General features: G+C 25.6%; 1 protein-coding gene across 1 annotated transcript in view; it reads right to left on the reverse strand.

The window, feature by feature from the left end:
* Positions 1–5,957, reverse strand: part of LOC129615100 (protein dissatisfaction) — a 41,947-nt gene extending 35,990 nt beyond the window's left edge. Inside the window, exon 1 of the mRNA XM_055530169.1 lies at positions 5,870–5,957. Coding sequence (XP_055386144.1) covers positions 5,870–5,879 — 10 coding nt within the window. The 5' untranslated portion in view covers positions 5,880–5,957. The remainder of the gene's footprint in view (positions 1–5,869) is intronic.
* Between the last annotated feature and the right edge of the window lie 12,758 nt (positions 5,958–18,715).

The raw sequence follows: 18,715 nt of genomic DNA on the forward strand, positions 1-18,715 counted from the left end.
TTTAAAATATTTTATAAAACTTCTTGAAGTTAGGATTTAAAGAAAATTTTTAAAATTGTACCACTTTTTCAAACAAATATAAAATTGCATACATTAAAAGAAAATTAAAAATTCTTTTATACTCATCATATTCAGAACTTATTAAAAATTGGTTGTCTTCACTTTTTCGTTCAGGTAAAATGTATCCATTTCGATACAAATACGAGTATATGAAGTATGGGAGCGCTTAAAAGAAATTATAAAAAATTATTATACTTTAAAATAAGTATTTTTAATTTTTGTACATACATCTGACGTGGACAATTTATATTTTGAAGTCAGATGTATGTACATAATATATTATGGACATTCTTAGCCTTTAGCAACCATATCACATGTGCTCTGTACTGATTTGGTAGAGCTTACTGTTATATCGTCACCCCGCAATTATACTGTCGTACAACGCAAAATGACAAAAAAATGAGATAAAAATGCCATCTTTAATAATTTTTGAAGCTTTATCTACCCCTGTCACTCTCGCGGTCCTAGCTCTTTTCGTTGCTGAGAAATTTTTTTTGTCGTAAAGAACAGATGAGCACATTGAACATGCGTTATTTTGTTGTATATGCCAAATTTGTGGATGTACAACAAAAATTTCTTATAAAAAAGTGATTTAAATTTAAGCAATTATTTTTTCGTACATTAATAAACAACATAATAATATTAAATTTCTTAAATTTTGTTGTGTCGTACGTGCATAGAAATAGTATTATATACCACAATAATAACAATTGGACAGAGCATACATTTTGTTGTACGTGTTTAAAATTGTTTTTGTGCTATGGTATCACCACATGACAATGATCCAACTTCAATTTAACTTCAGTTTCACGTTCTTTTATCCAGAATCCGTGAAGAAATTTTTGATGAAGAAAGATCTAATGATTAAACATTTTAAAACTTTAAAAATGAGTTTGATTTGGACGATATACAAAAGAATCCAGATTTCAGCGTCGAAGAAGAACTCGAAAATTGTAAAAATTTTTATGAAAGTTTTTAGTTACAGGTAAATATATTACTTTTCTTATTTGAAAAGTATTTAATTTTTTTTGTGCCTCAAATAACATCTCGAATAATAGTAATCACTACATCGCATGGTGAAGAATTACTATTATGGGAGATGTTACCTGAAACACAATAAAAATTTAAATCTTTTCAAATGAAAAAATAATATATTTAAATTAAACAATCTTCAAACTACGTGTATTTTCCAAGGCATTATTGGAATACCAAAATTTGTTGTTGAAACTAAGGTAAAAGTTTTGTTTAGCAAAGCTACATCAAGTTAAAAAATCTGATGTGGTCAGCACATAACCGACCGCATAGTGTATTGTCTAGTTAAATGAAAGTGTTACAGAATATTATAAAAATGTCTGTTAAATACTTCTTTCCAATTTTTAGGACATTAGTAAGCTTATAGTTAACATACTTAGAAAAATGTAAATTTGGCTCTTAGTAGAGTTTCGCTTTGTGCTACCCGAATTCCCTGAAATGCTCGCCAGTTATTTTCGGTAACAACCAGAACTCATATATCAAATTTCAAGAAATTCCATCAATTTGTTCTGTGGATATGGTGAAAAATGTAAAATCGGCCCGCAAATCAGTTCTCGAGCCCTGATCTTTCCAAAAAAGTTATATGTTCATTGCTTTAATATGAGGAATTCATATATTAAATTTCAATGAAATCGGTTGATTATTTCTCTTTATATACGCAAAAGTGTATGTTTGGCCCGTAGTAAACGTCTAGTTGCCGATGCCTGATCTTTCCAAAAAATTTATATGTTCATTGTTTTAATACGGGAAAATCATATATTAAATTTCAATGAAATCGGTTGATTATTTCTCCTTATATACACAAAAATGTATATTTGACCCGTAGTAAACGTCTAGTTGCTGATGCCTGCTTTCTTCCAAAAGTTAGGAATTTTTGCGTATGATCGAGCAAAGCTTATATATGAAATTTCAAGTAAATCGGTTGAATACTTTCTTCAAAATGGTGAAAAATGTAAAATCGGCCCGCAAATCAGTTCTGGAGCCCTGATCTTTTCAAAAAAGTTATATGTTCATTGTTTTAATACGAGGAGTTCATATATTAAATTTCAATGAAATCGGTTGATTATTTCTCTTTATATACACAAAAATGTATATTTGGCCCGTAGTAAACGTCTAGTTGCCGATGCCTGATTTCTTCCAAAACATACGAATTTTTGCGGACGGTCGAGCTGAGGTTATATATAAAATTTCAAGTAATTCGGTTGAATATTTTCTTCAAAATGTTCAAAAATGTAAAACAGGCCCGCTAAAAAGTGCAGTTCCCGAGGCCTGATATATACCAAAAGTTGATCGATCCGTGCCATGGTGGAAACAAACTTACATGTAAAATTTCATCAAAATCGGTTTAGCCGAACTTGAGATACACGCGTGCACACACAGACCGACAGACCGACAGACCGACAGGTTGCTAAAAATAGTTTATTTACACTTCCCTATTATGGAGAAGTACGTTCCCACCGAAAACTCGATATGCAAAATTTGTTGCCATCACATAACCTACCTATTGTTTACACAATACGGTCGGTAAAAAAGGGATAAATAGTCTGTTTAATTTCCTACCATGTGCTGATGTACAGAATATTTTCAATCACTTTTTGCATTAAAAGCTAACTTCTTCAGTTAAAATTTCAAATACGTATTCTATTGCTGTATTTAGTTTGCAACCACTTGAATGAGTCGTCTTCGGTATGAATACGTATTTATATTCTTGCTCGGTGTAAAATTATGCTTTGATTTAGCCATGTCTGTCCGCTCGATCGCACGATAACTCAAAAACGAATAATGCAATCAGCACAAAACTTTCACAAGTTGTTTCTTTTGTACAAACAAAGGCTGCTGTTGTAATTGGATCAATTCGGACAATGGGTTTAGCTAGCTACCATACAACTCCAAAAGCTTATTTTAAATATTTATTAAAGCCAGATTTATGAGACTTAGCAGTTGTGTGTCCAATTCTGGTCACATACGTATATCTCTGAAGCTTTAATGGAATGACTTCACTGCAGATATTTCTAAAACAAATTTCTAAACTCCGATTGTTAAGGGCCAGGATATAATTCAGTCAGTTTATACTTGCTTGTTTAAATTTAAAAATGGTTCACAATTTATGGTTGGAAAAATTAGTAAGCTATGTTTAAATAAATTATAAGAATGAATTTTTTGATATAATATCAAATTTTATCAAATATAAATATTTTTGAAAAAAAATTTTTTTTTACAATTTTTTAATATTTCAAACAATATTTGGTATCAAAATAATAAAAGAATTTTAACTTTTTGTTTCATAATAATTTTTATTAAATTCATTATTTTTTACATTCTTATGTTCGATTAGTACTTCATCTTCTGAGATACTCAAATACATTTTCTCTGAAGATGAAGTAATAATTGAAACATTATGTAAGAAATAATTGATTTTGATAAAAATTATTATTGTGGAACAAAGGGTTAGTGTTATTTTATACTTTTGATATTGAAGTTTGTTTAAAATATTTAAAAAAATTCTTTCCCAAAGTAAATTTTTAATTCATTTTTACAATCGAATTGGTAAGCCTTTAGAAGGAACTGTTTTGTTTTGAATAATTCTTTCATTTTGAATACCTTATATATCATTCTGCGTAAATTAATTGAAACTTATTGTGATACAATTGTTTACACAAAATGAAAAGTTATACAATTAGGTATTCAAGAAGAATTGTGGTACGAAGTAAAAACGTTTTGTTAATAAAGCAAAAAAAAAAGTTTAACTGTTTTATGAAGCACAAACTCTTATTTTATTTGTTAAAATATTTAAATACTTATTTTGTAATTCTCTGTGTCGGAGGCTATTTGAAATAGATTAAGCTATTTTTAAAAATCATTATTAAATAGGAATCATAAACTAAAAACTTATCATTCCCACTAAAACGACTTTGAATTAACATTATATATGTATGTTTTTGCATTCAGTATTTGCAATTATTTTGTGGTATATCTACAATTCTTTGTCGTACGTGCAAAAATGAAAGAAAAACCGTAAATCGTGTCCCTTACAACAAGATGGTTTTGACAAAAATGTCCAAAATCTCGAAATTTTTGTTCGGACTAGGTATATTTTTCAATACCATTTTAAAGCTAATTCATCATACTACAAGATCTTTATTCAAAATTAGGCACTTCTTCGGCTCAATTTATTACTTTTGTAGTTTAAACTTCTAACTCAATTCGATTTTCAGGATATACGACAAAATAATTTTGGGGTGGCAATATGCAGCTACTCTAACTTAATTTTACCTCAACTAGTGATAATAAATAAAAGTACTTTGCCGTTACATTTAAATCTAAAAAGTGACAGCAAAATTAAAATGTCACTTTTATTTGCAAAACTCTATACCTCCGAAGTTTTTTGTAAAACCTGTGAGTTTAACTTCAAGCTACATATATAAATTATAGGTTAATTAATAATATTAACTTGTTGATAGTAATGTAGCCATAAAAATCTCTATCGTGTTTTGGCGTAACCATTTTTTATTTTAATATGAACACACACACATATATACTTGTATTTTATTTCAGTTTTTTTGTCTTTAATAGAAATTTTTTCAACTTTTTTTATTCCTCTCTTCCTTTTTTACTTTAACTTTTATTTGTATTCTAAAAATATCAATTTTATTATAAAATTGATATTTTTAATTTATATGAAATTATAAAATATAGAAATACTTACATATTTCTCTGAAGATTGTCATTCTTGTTTTTTGTTTCAAATTACTTAACGTAAAGTTATAAAGAGCTTATACAAGCAACTGCATAATTTTGTATCATTTATATATACTCGTATATAAATTAATTGCAAGTGCTTGCAATTAATTTATATATGTGATAAAACATTCTATGCATCCTACCTTGATTAGAACTATATTTCCCCAAGTTTTAAGAAATATGTACCATTCCCATTATGCGGCAAGAAAACATTTCCACCGCCCTTTAAACGCAATGAACAGAGCAATTCAGAGCATAATCAGAATATCCTTTATAAGAAATATTTACCGTTTTTACATTATTTATCTGAGTAAACTTTTATTGTAAAGTAAAAAGCTAAATTTAAAAATTTCAGCTGAATGAAATAAGAAAAATTAGGTAATTTAGATGCGCTTAATAAATTTTTTATTACAGTTCAATAAAAATTAATTTTACAAAAATCCTAGATATAATGGTGTAGTTGCAAATGGTATTTTCAAAAATGATAAAATTTATAGCTGTGCTAAATTTAAATTTTACCTCACTCAATCTCACTCAATTTTAAAGCTGACTAAAGCAAAAGTCATAAAAATTTTTATTGGGAACATTTCTTGTCACTAGTAACACCGGCAAAATACAGTGCAGTATAATGTTAGTTGTTTAATATTTTTGTTACAGATTTTTACCAGAATGCTGCCTTGTCATTAAGAGGAAATTGTATCTAAATTTTTCAGTTGACTTTTACATTTTTCGCTATCATTACAATTTTTTTTAAACTGAAAAATACGAACATATCACCCGGACATGCACATGTATATTTTCTAAGATGCTTCAGGATGAAAGGATCTTATTTAAAAATATTAGAGTTCCCAGTACAGAACCTTAATTTTGAAAATTGATCCTATTATAGTAAATTCAAAACGTTTTAATGGCCTACACAACTTCTACCGATTGATATACATCCATATACAGTAAGATAATATATTATTTAGATTTAATTGTTAATTGCTATTAATAATAGTTATCACAATAAAAACAAAAAACATCAGTTACATACCAGTTCCCATTTTATTTTGAAAATATTTATATCCAAAAGTATCCAGAATTTTAGATTTAATTTTCACAACCTTTTTTTAAGATTTTTTTCCTTATTCTAAAAAATTTTATTTTAAATAGGATTCTTTACAGTTATTATGTAATAAATTTATGCAAAATATACCGATTTTTGATTTTATATCTAAATAATTTAGGCAAAAACTTAATATATTATTTTTTTATAATTATTCCAATAATTAATAGAAGTTAATCGAAATACACAAGCAACAACAATACTGCCAACAATTCTACTTTTTCTTAAAAAAATTTATCCACTAATTTTTTTTTTGAAATGTACAATATGTAACTCTATATTACTCTTATATAAACGCGCTTATTCAGATTATAATTTAAGTTCAAAAAATAAATTAAAATAAATTTTTTTTTTGAATTTTTTTAAAAATAATTTTGAAAACAAAATTTAAATTACATAGCATCATGTTCAAAAACAGTATATCGACTAATTGAATGCTTGATTATATCATCATCGTACCACAAAAATGTCAAGCAGTCCACAAGATACGTACGAACATTGAGAGGTATGAGAATATATGTTGGTATATGTATATTGTATAAATACTTATATGTATACAAATACCCCATTTATGTATACATAAGTATATAATTTTTTATTCCATATTTTCTAACACAACTATGAGAGACTCGAAAATTATTTTACATACAGAATACCCTCTTTTATATAAAATATTATAAAAAAAGACTAGGAAAAAAAGTCGTTCTTTTTGTTATCCTTTCCTTTTCCAATCTATTTGCTTTTTGTTTGCTTTTATTATTATATCCTGTTTTACCGAAATGGATGAGTAAATTATGCCGACGCCCGATGTGTTATTTTTATTTACAGCTTCCTTATTTTCATTAAAATTTCTTGTTACACATTGTGAAAAAAAAGAAAAAGGGAAAATAAGGAAAAAAGAAAAACAACACTTTTTTGTCCTGTAATTGTCGTCGTCACTTTACGTAGTCAATGGCTCGCGGCAACTTATTATTTGCATCATAAGTCTGATATACATAGATGGATGTGATAAGATCCTTTATTTCTATAACACTTTTAAATTTTAAAAATAGTCATTTTGAGTCATAATGCAATTAATACACGCCAGCTTACGTTTTTCTCTTTGGTTTTTTTTTTTTAGTTTAGTAGTTTTAATTTCACGATTGTCTATATTTTTCATCCAAACGTTGATTTATTTTTATATCAATTATATTATACGTTATATGGGTATGTAAATCCTTCATATAAGTTCATTTCATACACGAACCCTTTTGAATGTATTAGTATTTAAAAAATTATAATATATCTCTATAAATATATAAGTTTTTTTAAGATATCAGCGCAATCTGGCTTTTCGATATTTTACCACAGATTGTCACGATTATTCCTTTTCTTTCTGTTTTTTTTTGTTCTCATTCTTTTCTTGCTAAGATTTCATGATATATTCTTGCTAAAATTTGTACGTACATATACATAAATTCATCAAAATGTTAATGCGTATACATATTATGTGTACCTGCATATATATATATATGTATCTTTTAAGTAAAAAAACTTTCTTATATTCCCAAGGAGACATATTTAACATATAAGAATCAGCTAGTCAAAAATCACCATCTTTTTTAAAGAAAATATGAAGATACAGTGAAACAGGAAAAAAAACCCCAAGCTATAATTCGCACCCTTAAATATATCGTAAAATCCGCACTAACACTCATGAATGAAAAAAAAATGTAATTGAGGAAAGTTTATAATGAATAACGCAGTTGGATAGGTGTGTATGTACGTATATACTTAATGAATGAATATTGTGATATGCATGTATGTGTCTGTGTATGTACAAATGTATTAAAAGCAATATATCATTAATTTTAAAACATTTATATATACAAAAAAACAAAAAAAAATAAAGAGTATTTTTCAACTTCATTTTATTGTAGCTTTTGTGACCTACCAACTTTATGTAATCAGGATTTTCATTAAATTTTTTACTTATAATAAAAAAAGCCCAAAATCAAATAATTTTTTTTTATGTCTTACGCAATTACATAAAATTCCTGTATTATTCTAACATAATATTAATTTATTCATCTTGGCTAGTATATATACATTAGACTATGTATGTATCTAAAAATGCGTGTATTCATTTTTGTATATAAAATAAACCATATCTTTATTTTGACGCTCCTTTTTTAAGAAATTGTGATTGGGTGGGCGGAAAATTATTTCAAAATTATTATGCATATGTATTTATATATACCATGTATTTACCTTTATTAAAACCAATATCCATAAGTACAAAAACTTGTATATAGTATAATAAAGATGTAGACATTTTTATCAATATTATATGCTTCTACGAAAAAGTTATACATTTTAGGATAGTTATACATACATATATAAATTATCATGGGAACCATGAGAGATAATTTTATGTATAACTTATTTAAGACTTTCCAACTGATAGACTTTTTGGAATTTATTAAAATTTAATATGCACATACATAAATACACAAATACTTATATTTTAATATGTATAAACGAATGCATGTGCACATATGTTTATATGTTACGTTAATATAAAGTATTAAATACAGTTATTATAAAATTTGCTGTTATTCAGATGAAAGTTTCTGACAATTTGAATAAATTTGAAGAATTTTATTGGATTTGTTTAACAAAAGGTACATGTTCGTGTTAATTGGAATTCATTTATTTACTCTGCTACACTTTTGCATTTAGCTTAAAAAATAAATGTCAAATATTTTATCAATTTTAATATACTTATTTTTTATACTTATTTCAGTTATAGTAAAGGGCATCTTAAAAAATTCTTACACAAATTTAAAAATATCATACACTCGTAACAATGGAAAAAGAACAAGAAGATCAAGAATCCTCCAAGTAACTGCAATAATTTACATTTGGTAAAACGTTTCCTAACCTTTAAATTGCAGTGCGGTAAAAATATCCTATTCAGCTGATGAGTCTGATAGAATGTAATTCTACACAATATTGGAATTTGCAGTTAGTATTTAAATTAAATTGACTAATTAATACAAAATATTTTTGCTGTATTCAAAATTTAAATTTTACTTCTTTTCTTATTGCTATTTAAACAATTCGACTTAGATATTTGGTCTCTGTCATGTAATGAATGAAAAGACGACTTTCTTAACTAATAAAAGTTATTTTATTTTCTACTGCTGTTTTAATTATTTATCTATGCCTATATGTGATTTATTTTTTTATACGTCTACAGGTACTATATTTAAGAAAAAATAAATGTCGAATTCTAAAATATTAATAGGTTTTATTTTTATACCTGCAGATAAAATAGCAAAGGATGTGTTGTAAGACAAAACCTTTAAAACTCTTTACCAATGTTTTTATGGTTTTATTGCAATTAATAGAATTTTAAAACATTTGTAAATAATTATCAATGAATCCTTTAAGAAGAAAAATAATAATAGTTATAGCAGTTTTTAAAAAAAATTTTCTAAAAAGCTAACGGTACTGTTTACCTGTTTTAAATATTTCGATTTTTATTGTTATAAAAAGGTACGTACAATTTTTAATACAATATTTTGTTACACTTAAGGATTTACTCTATTGATGACATTATTTGTGTGTGTTAGTAATTTAGAGGTATAATAATTGTATATATAAAGGGAATATTATATTTTTTAATTAATTTTGGTGCCAATATCACAGTAAATAGATTTTATTTTATTTCTAATTCAATTGTGGGAATGTGTGAACTTTGTTTAACAAAAATTTTTATAATCTTCATCCTGTTTAGCTTTTTTGTGTTTTATTATACATGTTCTTATAATTTTTATTATTTATCTATTGTAAAGCGTTAAATTACTTGGTTTTTTTATGAATGAAAAAGATAATTGTTATTTTTAAAATATATTTAATTTTTTTTCAATTCTTAGAAAATTTTCTCAGGTCAAAGAAATTTATTGATAAATTTCAATTCAGTTTCATATTATTTTCACAGGTTTTTGTCATAAACGGATATGTCTTACTCTTGCAATATTTTGCATACATACACAATAACATGCACATGGAATTTGAACAATACATTTTTTTAATTATTTTCAATTTACTTTTTTACCTTGGAAAAATTAAATTCAATTTACTTGGCACTAAATTTATTTAATAAACACATCGAAAAAAATTATGAACATATGTATAAACATTTATGTACATTGTACATACATAAAGGGATATACATATTTATTTAATAAAATTTAAAAAATTTATTTATAAAATTTAAATGTATTTAAATTTTAGAATTTTAAAAAATAATATTTGTTTGAACATTACGGATATTAATCGTTGATATAACAAACTGGTGTTCGCAAATATTTGAAACTAGATGTATGTGGTGAAAATTAATCAAATAACTGAACTGAAAGCGTAAAAGTTAAGAAGACCTGTATGTATGAACGCATGTTTACGTATGAAAAATCACGCGATTGGAGGTGCTGGATTTGGTAAAAAGCAACATATCCAAATCGCTACAAAGTTGGTAAATAAATCTGATAACAAAAAAACAGGCACAAATAATGTTTTGAATTGCATTTCTGATTGTATTATTTTTTTGGTTTTTTGTGGCACAAGAGAAAATTTTGTTTAATTCAAAATGTAGCACTGTGGAAGCAAATATTATATTAAAAGAATACCATGCTGTAATGATGTAATACTTGGGAATAATTTAATTTTTATGCAATATTTATTTTTTATGTAACCGAATTTTATTTGCTAATTTTTTTTTTATCTACGAGGTCAATAATATTTATTCAAAACAAGTTATAAACGCTTTAACTCAAATGAAATCAGAAGTCGGTCTTGGCAATAAATTACCATTAATTAAAATGAAAGAAATTTTGGGCAGCTATAGCTGATGTCTTGCGAGATTCTTTATAAAATAAAACAACATAACATAAACTCATCCATTGTCATCGTGAAAGGCAGTAATACATTGGTTAGAAGATCATAAATGGGTAAAAATTTTGTCCCGGAGTAAGAAAGCTTCGAAAATAATTTAAATTGAAATTTCTTTTTTATTTTAAAGATTTTTTGAAGAACTTTTTGCATATTTTTCTGCAGCTTCATATATATGAACACATTGTATATATCCTTTTGTATAAAAATGCGCATATTTCCTGAGTTATTTCCTTTCTCATAAGTTATCAAGTTCAAATAAGGCCAAGTTTAAAGTGGAATATATGATTTTTATGTCAATTATATGATATTTACCCTTATATGATTTTTAAATTAAAAACTCTAAGTAATTAAAACATATAACCTTTTTCTAAAAATGATAACTGTAAAATATGGGGCTTGATTAATTTTGGAAAACTGGAATTATGAGCAAATTTTAACACATATTGGCCTTTTACAAATATTGACTAAGAAATAGGATAGTTATTTTAAATAGGATATTCATGTACTGGAGTTGCTATCAATATAAATATTTGATGAAACATCTAAATTTTGAAAAAATGAAATATTTAAAGTAGATGCTATCATCTCATCTTACTACCAAAATAATAAAGATAACGAAAAAATAGCTATATATTTTTATTTACTTTTAAATTTGTAGTTTTTTTATTTAAAAATTTTTAACAATATTATTCAGCTAGAAAATTAAAATTTGCTTCTTCGACCGTGCAGCCAACAAAAACTTGTGATAGTATTTGTGTTATGTATAAAAAGCATAGGCGTGGTTGATTTCTTATGCATTAACATAATACACATATACATACAAAATATTTTGATTCACACAATTTACGTATTAGCTAAGCAAAAAGGATATTTAAGAAAATCTGCACTGCTTTTTTGTTTATGCAATATAGGTTCTGCTATGCGTATTTCCATATGTATATTATATTATATCTGTATGTGTGCAAATAAAAATAATTGTAATGTATTAAATATTTTGCTATATATACAAACAAGTATATTTATATTTAGAATTAAATGACTGAGGATGATTTTTCAGCAATATGGGAAGTTTGATTTGCTGACTCTGTAAGTTTATCTGACTGAGGGTATATAATGATGATGTGATGATATTGTCGCTGGTGAGTTTTGTATACAGCTTTTTGGTGATTTTGGGTTATTTTTGATAGTAAATTCAAGAATGACTTTTAGTATAATGACAAAACAACGACGATGTTGACCGAAACGACTTTATTAAAAATGATGTTGATGATAATGACAATGTTTATGATAAAAAAATACGACTACAATGAATGTTAAAAATTTCGTATAACAGTAAATTGAATTTTTACATAATATTGTATTTGTTTAAATTTCAAAATGGAAACGGAAAATCTTCATAGAAGTGTAACGAGACGAAATATTTTGTTTTTGTAAGTTAATGTAATTAATTTATATATATATGCTTATTTGATTGCATTTGGTACATAAAAATTATAATTTGTGCGTAAGTTACAGTTATTTAATTACTTTTGGAAAATATTGATTCATTTTAACGTATATATTTTTAAAATATTTAAAAGTTTTAATAAAAAATTTTCTACAAATATATGGTTGTTGTGTATACATATGTATGTACATAACTTAAAATTTTGGATGGTACGCACTGGTGTGAAATCGTTTAATTACATATTGTAATCATTGAATATAATTTAAAACAGAATTTAAAAAATATCAAAAATGCAAAAAAATGTGCTAAGGTTAGTTTCTGGATTTGTTAAAATTACATAGCTAGTTCTCTTTTAGTCAACATTTTTGAATAGAGAATTTTATTGATGATTACATCCCTAGACAATCAATTTTAAACAATTCGTTGAAATTCATTTAAATTCCTACACAATTTTATATTACGAGTACTACTGCCTTAATTGTGAAAATTTGTTTTTTTTTTAATATTAAACTTTTGAAAAAGAGGTAATCTTTGAAACAGCATTTTATAATCAATTCTATTAAAAAAGTACTATATAAACCGAAGCAAAACATTTAAAAAAAACGTTATCGAAACAGAAGTTGAAACCATTTGAAGTTGAATCCATCCTCCAGGATGGAGGCTGGATTCACCTACAGGAGTAAAACCTAAAAGAAGATTTACCTTATCAATTTGTGAATAGTTTTAAGGCACACGTTAATTTTCAATTCGAAATATAAATATAAACTCTAAACTTACTCATAATCACAAAATATTCAATAATGTAATGTGATATGTTATATTCATAAACAAAACAGAACAAACGTACATAATGAATATTATAGATAAATTAATATGTATAAGCAGAAATTTTAACAATATTCCTTTGTACTAATATTTTGGGAAATGTAAAGATTTAGAGAATTAATTACAAAGTTTAGAATAGAGGCAGTAAAATAAATAATTCTTTTTAATATTGCGAATAATTTTCCACGTTTTTATGTTCTTAAACATTTAAAATATTATCACACACATGAATACAGGGGTATGTTGTATTTATTTACATACGTATACATAAAATAAAATTAAATGTGCATACTTAAAGTAATTTACTGAATTTTCAACAAAATGATGCAACGTATTCACATATGCATAGGTGTGCATTGCATACATGTACTCATTTTAAAAATTATTAGATTTTTACCAGTTTTTAGCACTTTTCCAAAATATTTTGAAAAAAAAGTGCTTATTAGTTTCACACTGTCCGTCCATTAGAAGCTAAAATTATGTATATAGATCTTCACTAGAAACTTATTTCCGTAGAAGAAAGTTTTTACCTATCTCCCCCGCAAGCCATGTCCCTAAAAGTCCTAAAATGCCGTTTTTTTAGTAATTATTGTAGCAAAGCTAAAAACATTTTTCAAATTCTGCAAATACACCATATTTATACCATACCATATTTAAACTTTAAAAAGAAGGGTGACCGTTAACATTTGCAGTTATCTAAAATCCGTTTCTCCCAAATTTTTGATATTGTTTTTCTTGTAGTTCTAGGCTGAAGGAGTTTGAAATTTTAGCAGCTGTTGTAGTATATTAATAAATTGTTCAAATCGTTAACTCGGAATTTCTAAAATTTGAGTTTTAGACACCTTATGTTTCCGAAATTGCAAACTTTTCCAAATGTCTATAAACGGGTGTCTAGCAGGATGCTAACGTTAATTTCCATGCCATTAAAAATATAATTATTATTCTTAACTATAGAAACTAACCCTTAAATTCGAGCATGTAAACGCCTCTTTAAATTTTTCTTTGTTTCATTTCAAAGAGTTCTTACAATACTCATCCTAAACGTATGCAATTTTTGAAATATATCAGTGTACGAATGAAAGTAACTTTAATAATATAGTACATAGCTAGATTGTTTTTATAAGCACTGTTTTCACTTGTTGAAGGGAAAAGTGCTATATTATAAACCATTGCTTAGACCCAACTTTATTTAAAATCGTAATGATTTTTGTAATTTAATAAAATAGTAAATTTATACATTAATAAATAATTACTTTACAATTACAATTCCAGGACGTGAAAAAAAAATTAGTAACAATATCATTTATTTAAATTATATTCTAAGGTTCTCTGACTCAAACACTCATGACTTAGTTTCTTCATTTAGTCATTTAAATTAAAACAAAATAAGTCTCTTCTTATAAAATATTATGTTATTTTTCACGCTATATATATGTATATGTATATTTAAAAGTAATTTGAAAATTAAATGTGCTAAGTTTGCAGCTTAAAACTAATAAAGTTCAAACTATGATCTGTGATTGTATGATTTCTTTCTTTAGTTACTCCTTACTTTAATTTCTTATACCAAAAGTAAAATTCTATACAAAAAATTCTATTCTATAACTGTATTATTCCTTTGTTTTGAATAAAATTTCTAATATATTTCAAAACTTAAATGCGTGAAGTAAAATTCAGCATGAAATTTCACGTTTATATCTACACTGAAAAAATTAATTTTATCTTTATGTATATATAAAATAAAAATATTTCAATACTTCTTATAGTAAAACGCGCTTAAATTATTTCCATTATATTGAACTAAAAGGGATATATTGTATAGCAATTTCTTAGATAATCCGATTTTGATATGTTAATGTTGTAATAAAGGTACATAAATAACTCTTTCAGAAATACCCGTTTTTTGTTCTTCAAAATAAAATGTAACTCAATGAAAACTGTTTTGATGGACACAAGTTTATCGGTGTTCAAATAAAAAAATTATAGGAAACGAAAAAGAATATATTTGTAATGGGCTAACGATAGTTTTCGCATTTCCTCGAAAAGAATTTTGAATTTGACTTTAAGTTATAAAAAATGTATAAAAATATACAAAATTATTGTATCTCATTCAGAAATTTTTTCAATCCTAACTAGATAATTTATTTCCATAAACGGCTCAAAAGTATAAGTAATTTGAAAATAGTATATTTCTAAACCTGGTTTGAATTACATTTTTATTAAAAATAAAAGTAAAGGGATAGAAAATACATTTATGTGAAAATTAACATAGCTACAAAGTGTGGTTATTGCGATTTCGAATATAGTTTGTGTCTGTCCTGTTTATAAAAAATATCTAATTCAGATAAAATTTTTCTCAGTACAGTTTTACTTTTTATTTAAAGATGAGAGAATAAGTTTAAGTAGTTAAATAGGTTTCGCTGCTTTTAACTATTTATAGGAAGTGCATGTTTTGCGTACAAATTGATGAAATTTAAGGTCTGTTGTAAAAGTTACAGTATTTCCCTCACGCAAATTTCTAATTAATTTTTTTTTGGTGTGTTGTAACATCTACTAATATTTTTCTATTGAAATTCTTTATTCTTCCCTTTTTTCAATTTCATTCTTGATAAAATGAAATAAGGAGAAACATTATGTATTCACATACATAATTATAATAGTTCGTTGTGTGCATATATAGACTACACATGTGCACAAAATATTTAAAAATTCTCGGGGCGCCTAATAATTTTGTGAGTACGCGTGAGTTTGTACTAGATATAATATTTTAGTTAGTAATTTATGTACATATGTCATCTATTTATAAATTATGTACGTACGTATTGGGCATGTACACCTATGATAATCAAAAAATCTAATATGTTCATAGCTACATCTTTACAAGTAAAAACGAAGCACAGAAAAAAAAAGAATGAAAAGAAAAATGTAATAATAACGAGTGCATTACCGTTCTTTCATGCTTCTGTAGCAAATATTATTATTTTTTTTTGTGTTTCTGCGGTTTCATTAACCAGTCAAAAGTACCATTAAGTCGAAAATTTAATCATAAATACAAAACAGAAATATGTGAAAAAGTCATATTAACAAATACATTTGAAAACAAAACCCTAAAACATGTATATATTCAAGTATGTGCATGTTAATTTATTTCATATGGATTTGTATGTGCTATATTTTACTCCGCCTATCTTTATATACTTATGAAACAATTTATAAGTGTATACGTTATTTGTAAGTGATTTTTTTGTTATGTCCTTTTTCTTTTTCAATTTCCTTCTTTGAATTTTTTTTTCTATTTTCCGTTTCACTAACACTATCGAATTGACTTTTATGTATTTTTCTTTAGTTACATGGATTTGTTTTTTTTTTCATCTGAATACTTAAACATGCGTGTACATACATATATACAAATATTTTTAATATTTGCTCTTCTGCAAGAAACCACTAAGCATTAAGCAAGCCAGAAAATCACATTAATTTTTGCTGATATGTCTTGCTGTTTCTGATACCACAATTTTACATTTTTTCCATATCCCTACTATGCCAAAAATATTTCTATGCAATATACATATTTAGAAAATATAAATTAATATGAATGTATACAGTTATGAGTAACTTTGTTTGCATCGGGGGTGGTTATATGATGCTGTTTTTATATTTATATGCATATATGTATATTTATTCCGAAATGAGTATATAAAAATATGTTGCTTAAAAAAGTAATGAACTTCTATATACAATATTTTTGTATGTTTGAGTGTTAGCAAAATTGGTGAATGGAAAATCTGGGTACTCAGTATATATAATTATATGTACAACAATATTGAATAGTTTGTACATGTGTTCATGTATGAATACAAGAGACGAAGCATGATAAAGATAAGAAGAATAGCAGTGATAGTGATGATGGTGGAGAAAAATTATGATTTTCTGAATTCAATGGCAGAAAGCTATTTTGTTAGTAAATAATATTATTTTTGAAAGTCATTTAAATGGACTAAAATTTATTTTGAAGGGGTATTTTGGAAGATAAAACAAACTAAAAATAGATACAGTAATTTAAATTTTGAAAACTGATTGATCCATGCGTATTTGAATGTATAAAGCTTTTTTTTGCAAGATACACGTAAATTTAAATCTTAATATTTATTTTATAATTTAAAGTAATTTAGAATGATGGTGTTTCTCCCAAACTAACGAACTAAAAGAATGTTTTGAAATGGTAGATGATGCATGCAATATGTACATACAGAGTACACTTATACATAAAAGTACATAAAATAAATGCAATACTTTGTGATGTATACATACATTTGTTAATGAAATCAAATATTGCCAAAAATTTTTTTTTAATTTTGAAATAGATATCCGATACACACATAAATTACATGCATATATCGACATACACGTATTAAGATGTAAAGATATATATGTATATAGTAAGATAAAAACTACTTTAAAATCCATAATTAAATCCTTATGTAAGGTATGTAAGGTTAATAATATATGGGGTTACAGAAAGGAACGAATAAATAAAGTAATGAGATAATTACCTTAGTGGCCACAATTTTATCCAAACAACTTTTTGCGTAAAAAAAAAAACAACGTCAAAATTTTGTAAACACGATTTTAAAATGACGGCTTGTTTCTATGAATTTTGTCATTGCGATGTTTGTTTTTGTTGTCTCGCAGCAGAGCAAATAAGGTAATTTTCTGTGGAATATTTACGGAATTTGGAAAATGTTTATGGTTTCGACACAATATGTTGACACAAAAAGGCGCTCTAAAGGAAGGAGAAGTAAAATAAAACGTTATATTTGTATAAAAACTCAGCTTTCTATGTCAAACAGAAAATAAAAGTTTTGTGAAGAGACGCTTGTTGTAGAGTTAAGAAAATTTGTACATTCTTCTCAAACTTCTTCTCTTGGAAATGTGTTAATAAAAATGAATTTTTTGATATTTAATATGTGAGTTGTAATCTTTTCAGGACAATGAGATTCCAAAGAGTGTATTCTATACTCTCTACTACTTTTATTAAAATTTGAATAAATGAATTTCAAAAATAATGATGATATTGCCTAAATAAAACGATTGACTTACTAAAATTTTTTAACTTCACTTCATAAGAATAGTTGAGTTCATATAAGAACGATTATAGGTATTACGCAATAATCAATTTTCATGTATTTTTTTAATTTCACAGTAAAATCTTTAAAAAATGATTTTCGAAAACTAATACTGAAAACTAATGCTCAAACTAAAAACTAATGCTCAAACTATAAAAACTATAAAACATGATGAAGCAACATGAAAAATGTAATTTGGCACTAATTTTTGCAGGAGCTACTTACGAAATTGGAATAAAAAATTTGTTTTTCAACAAACTTATTTTGTTTTTTGAGTCACATATATTTTATCTGATTTCAGGTTTATAAGTTATCTGAGATTTAAATTTAATTTTGAAATTTTTTAATATTAAAATTGAAAAGACTTATATGTTGCTTTATTTTTGACAAAGCCAAGTTTTGATAACGCACAAGTAAAAAAATTGTTCACCTTTTAAA

Source organism: Condylostylus longicornis, unplaced genomic scaffold, assembly GCF_029603195.1.
Source record: "Condylostylus longicornis isolate FDR11 unplaced genomic scaffold, ASM2960319v2 ptg000135l, whole genome shotgun sequence".
NCBI lineage: Eukaryota > Metazoa > Arthropoda > Insecta > Diptera > Dolichopodidae > Condylostylus > Condylostylus longicornis.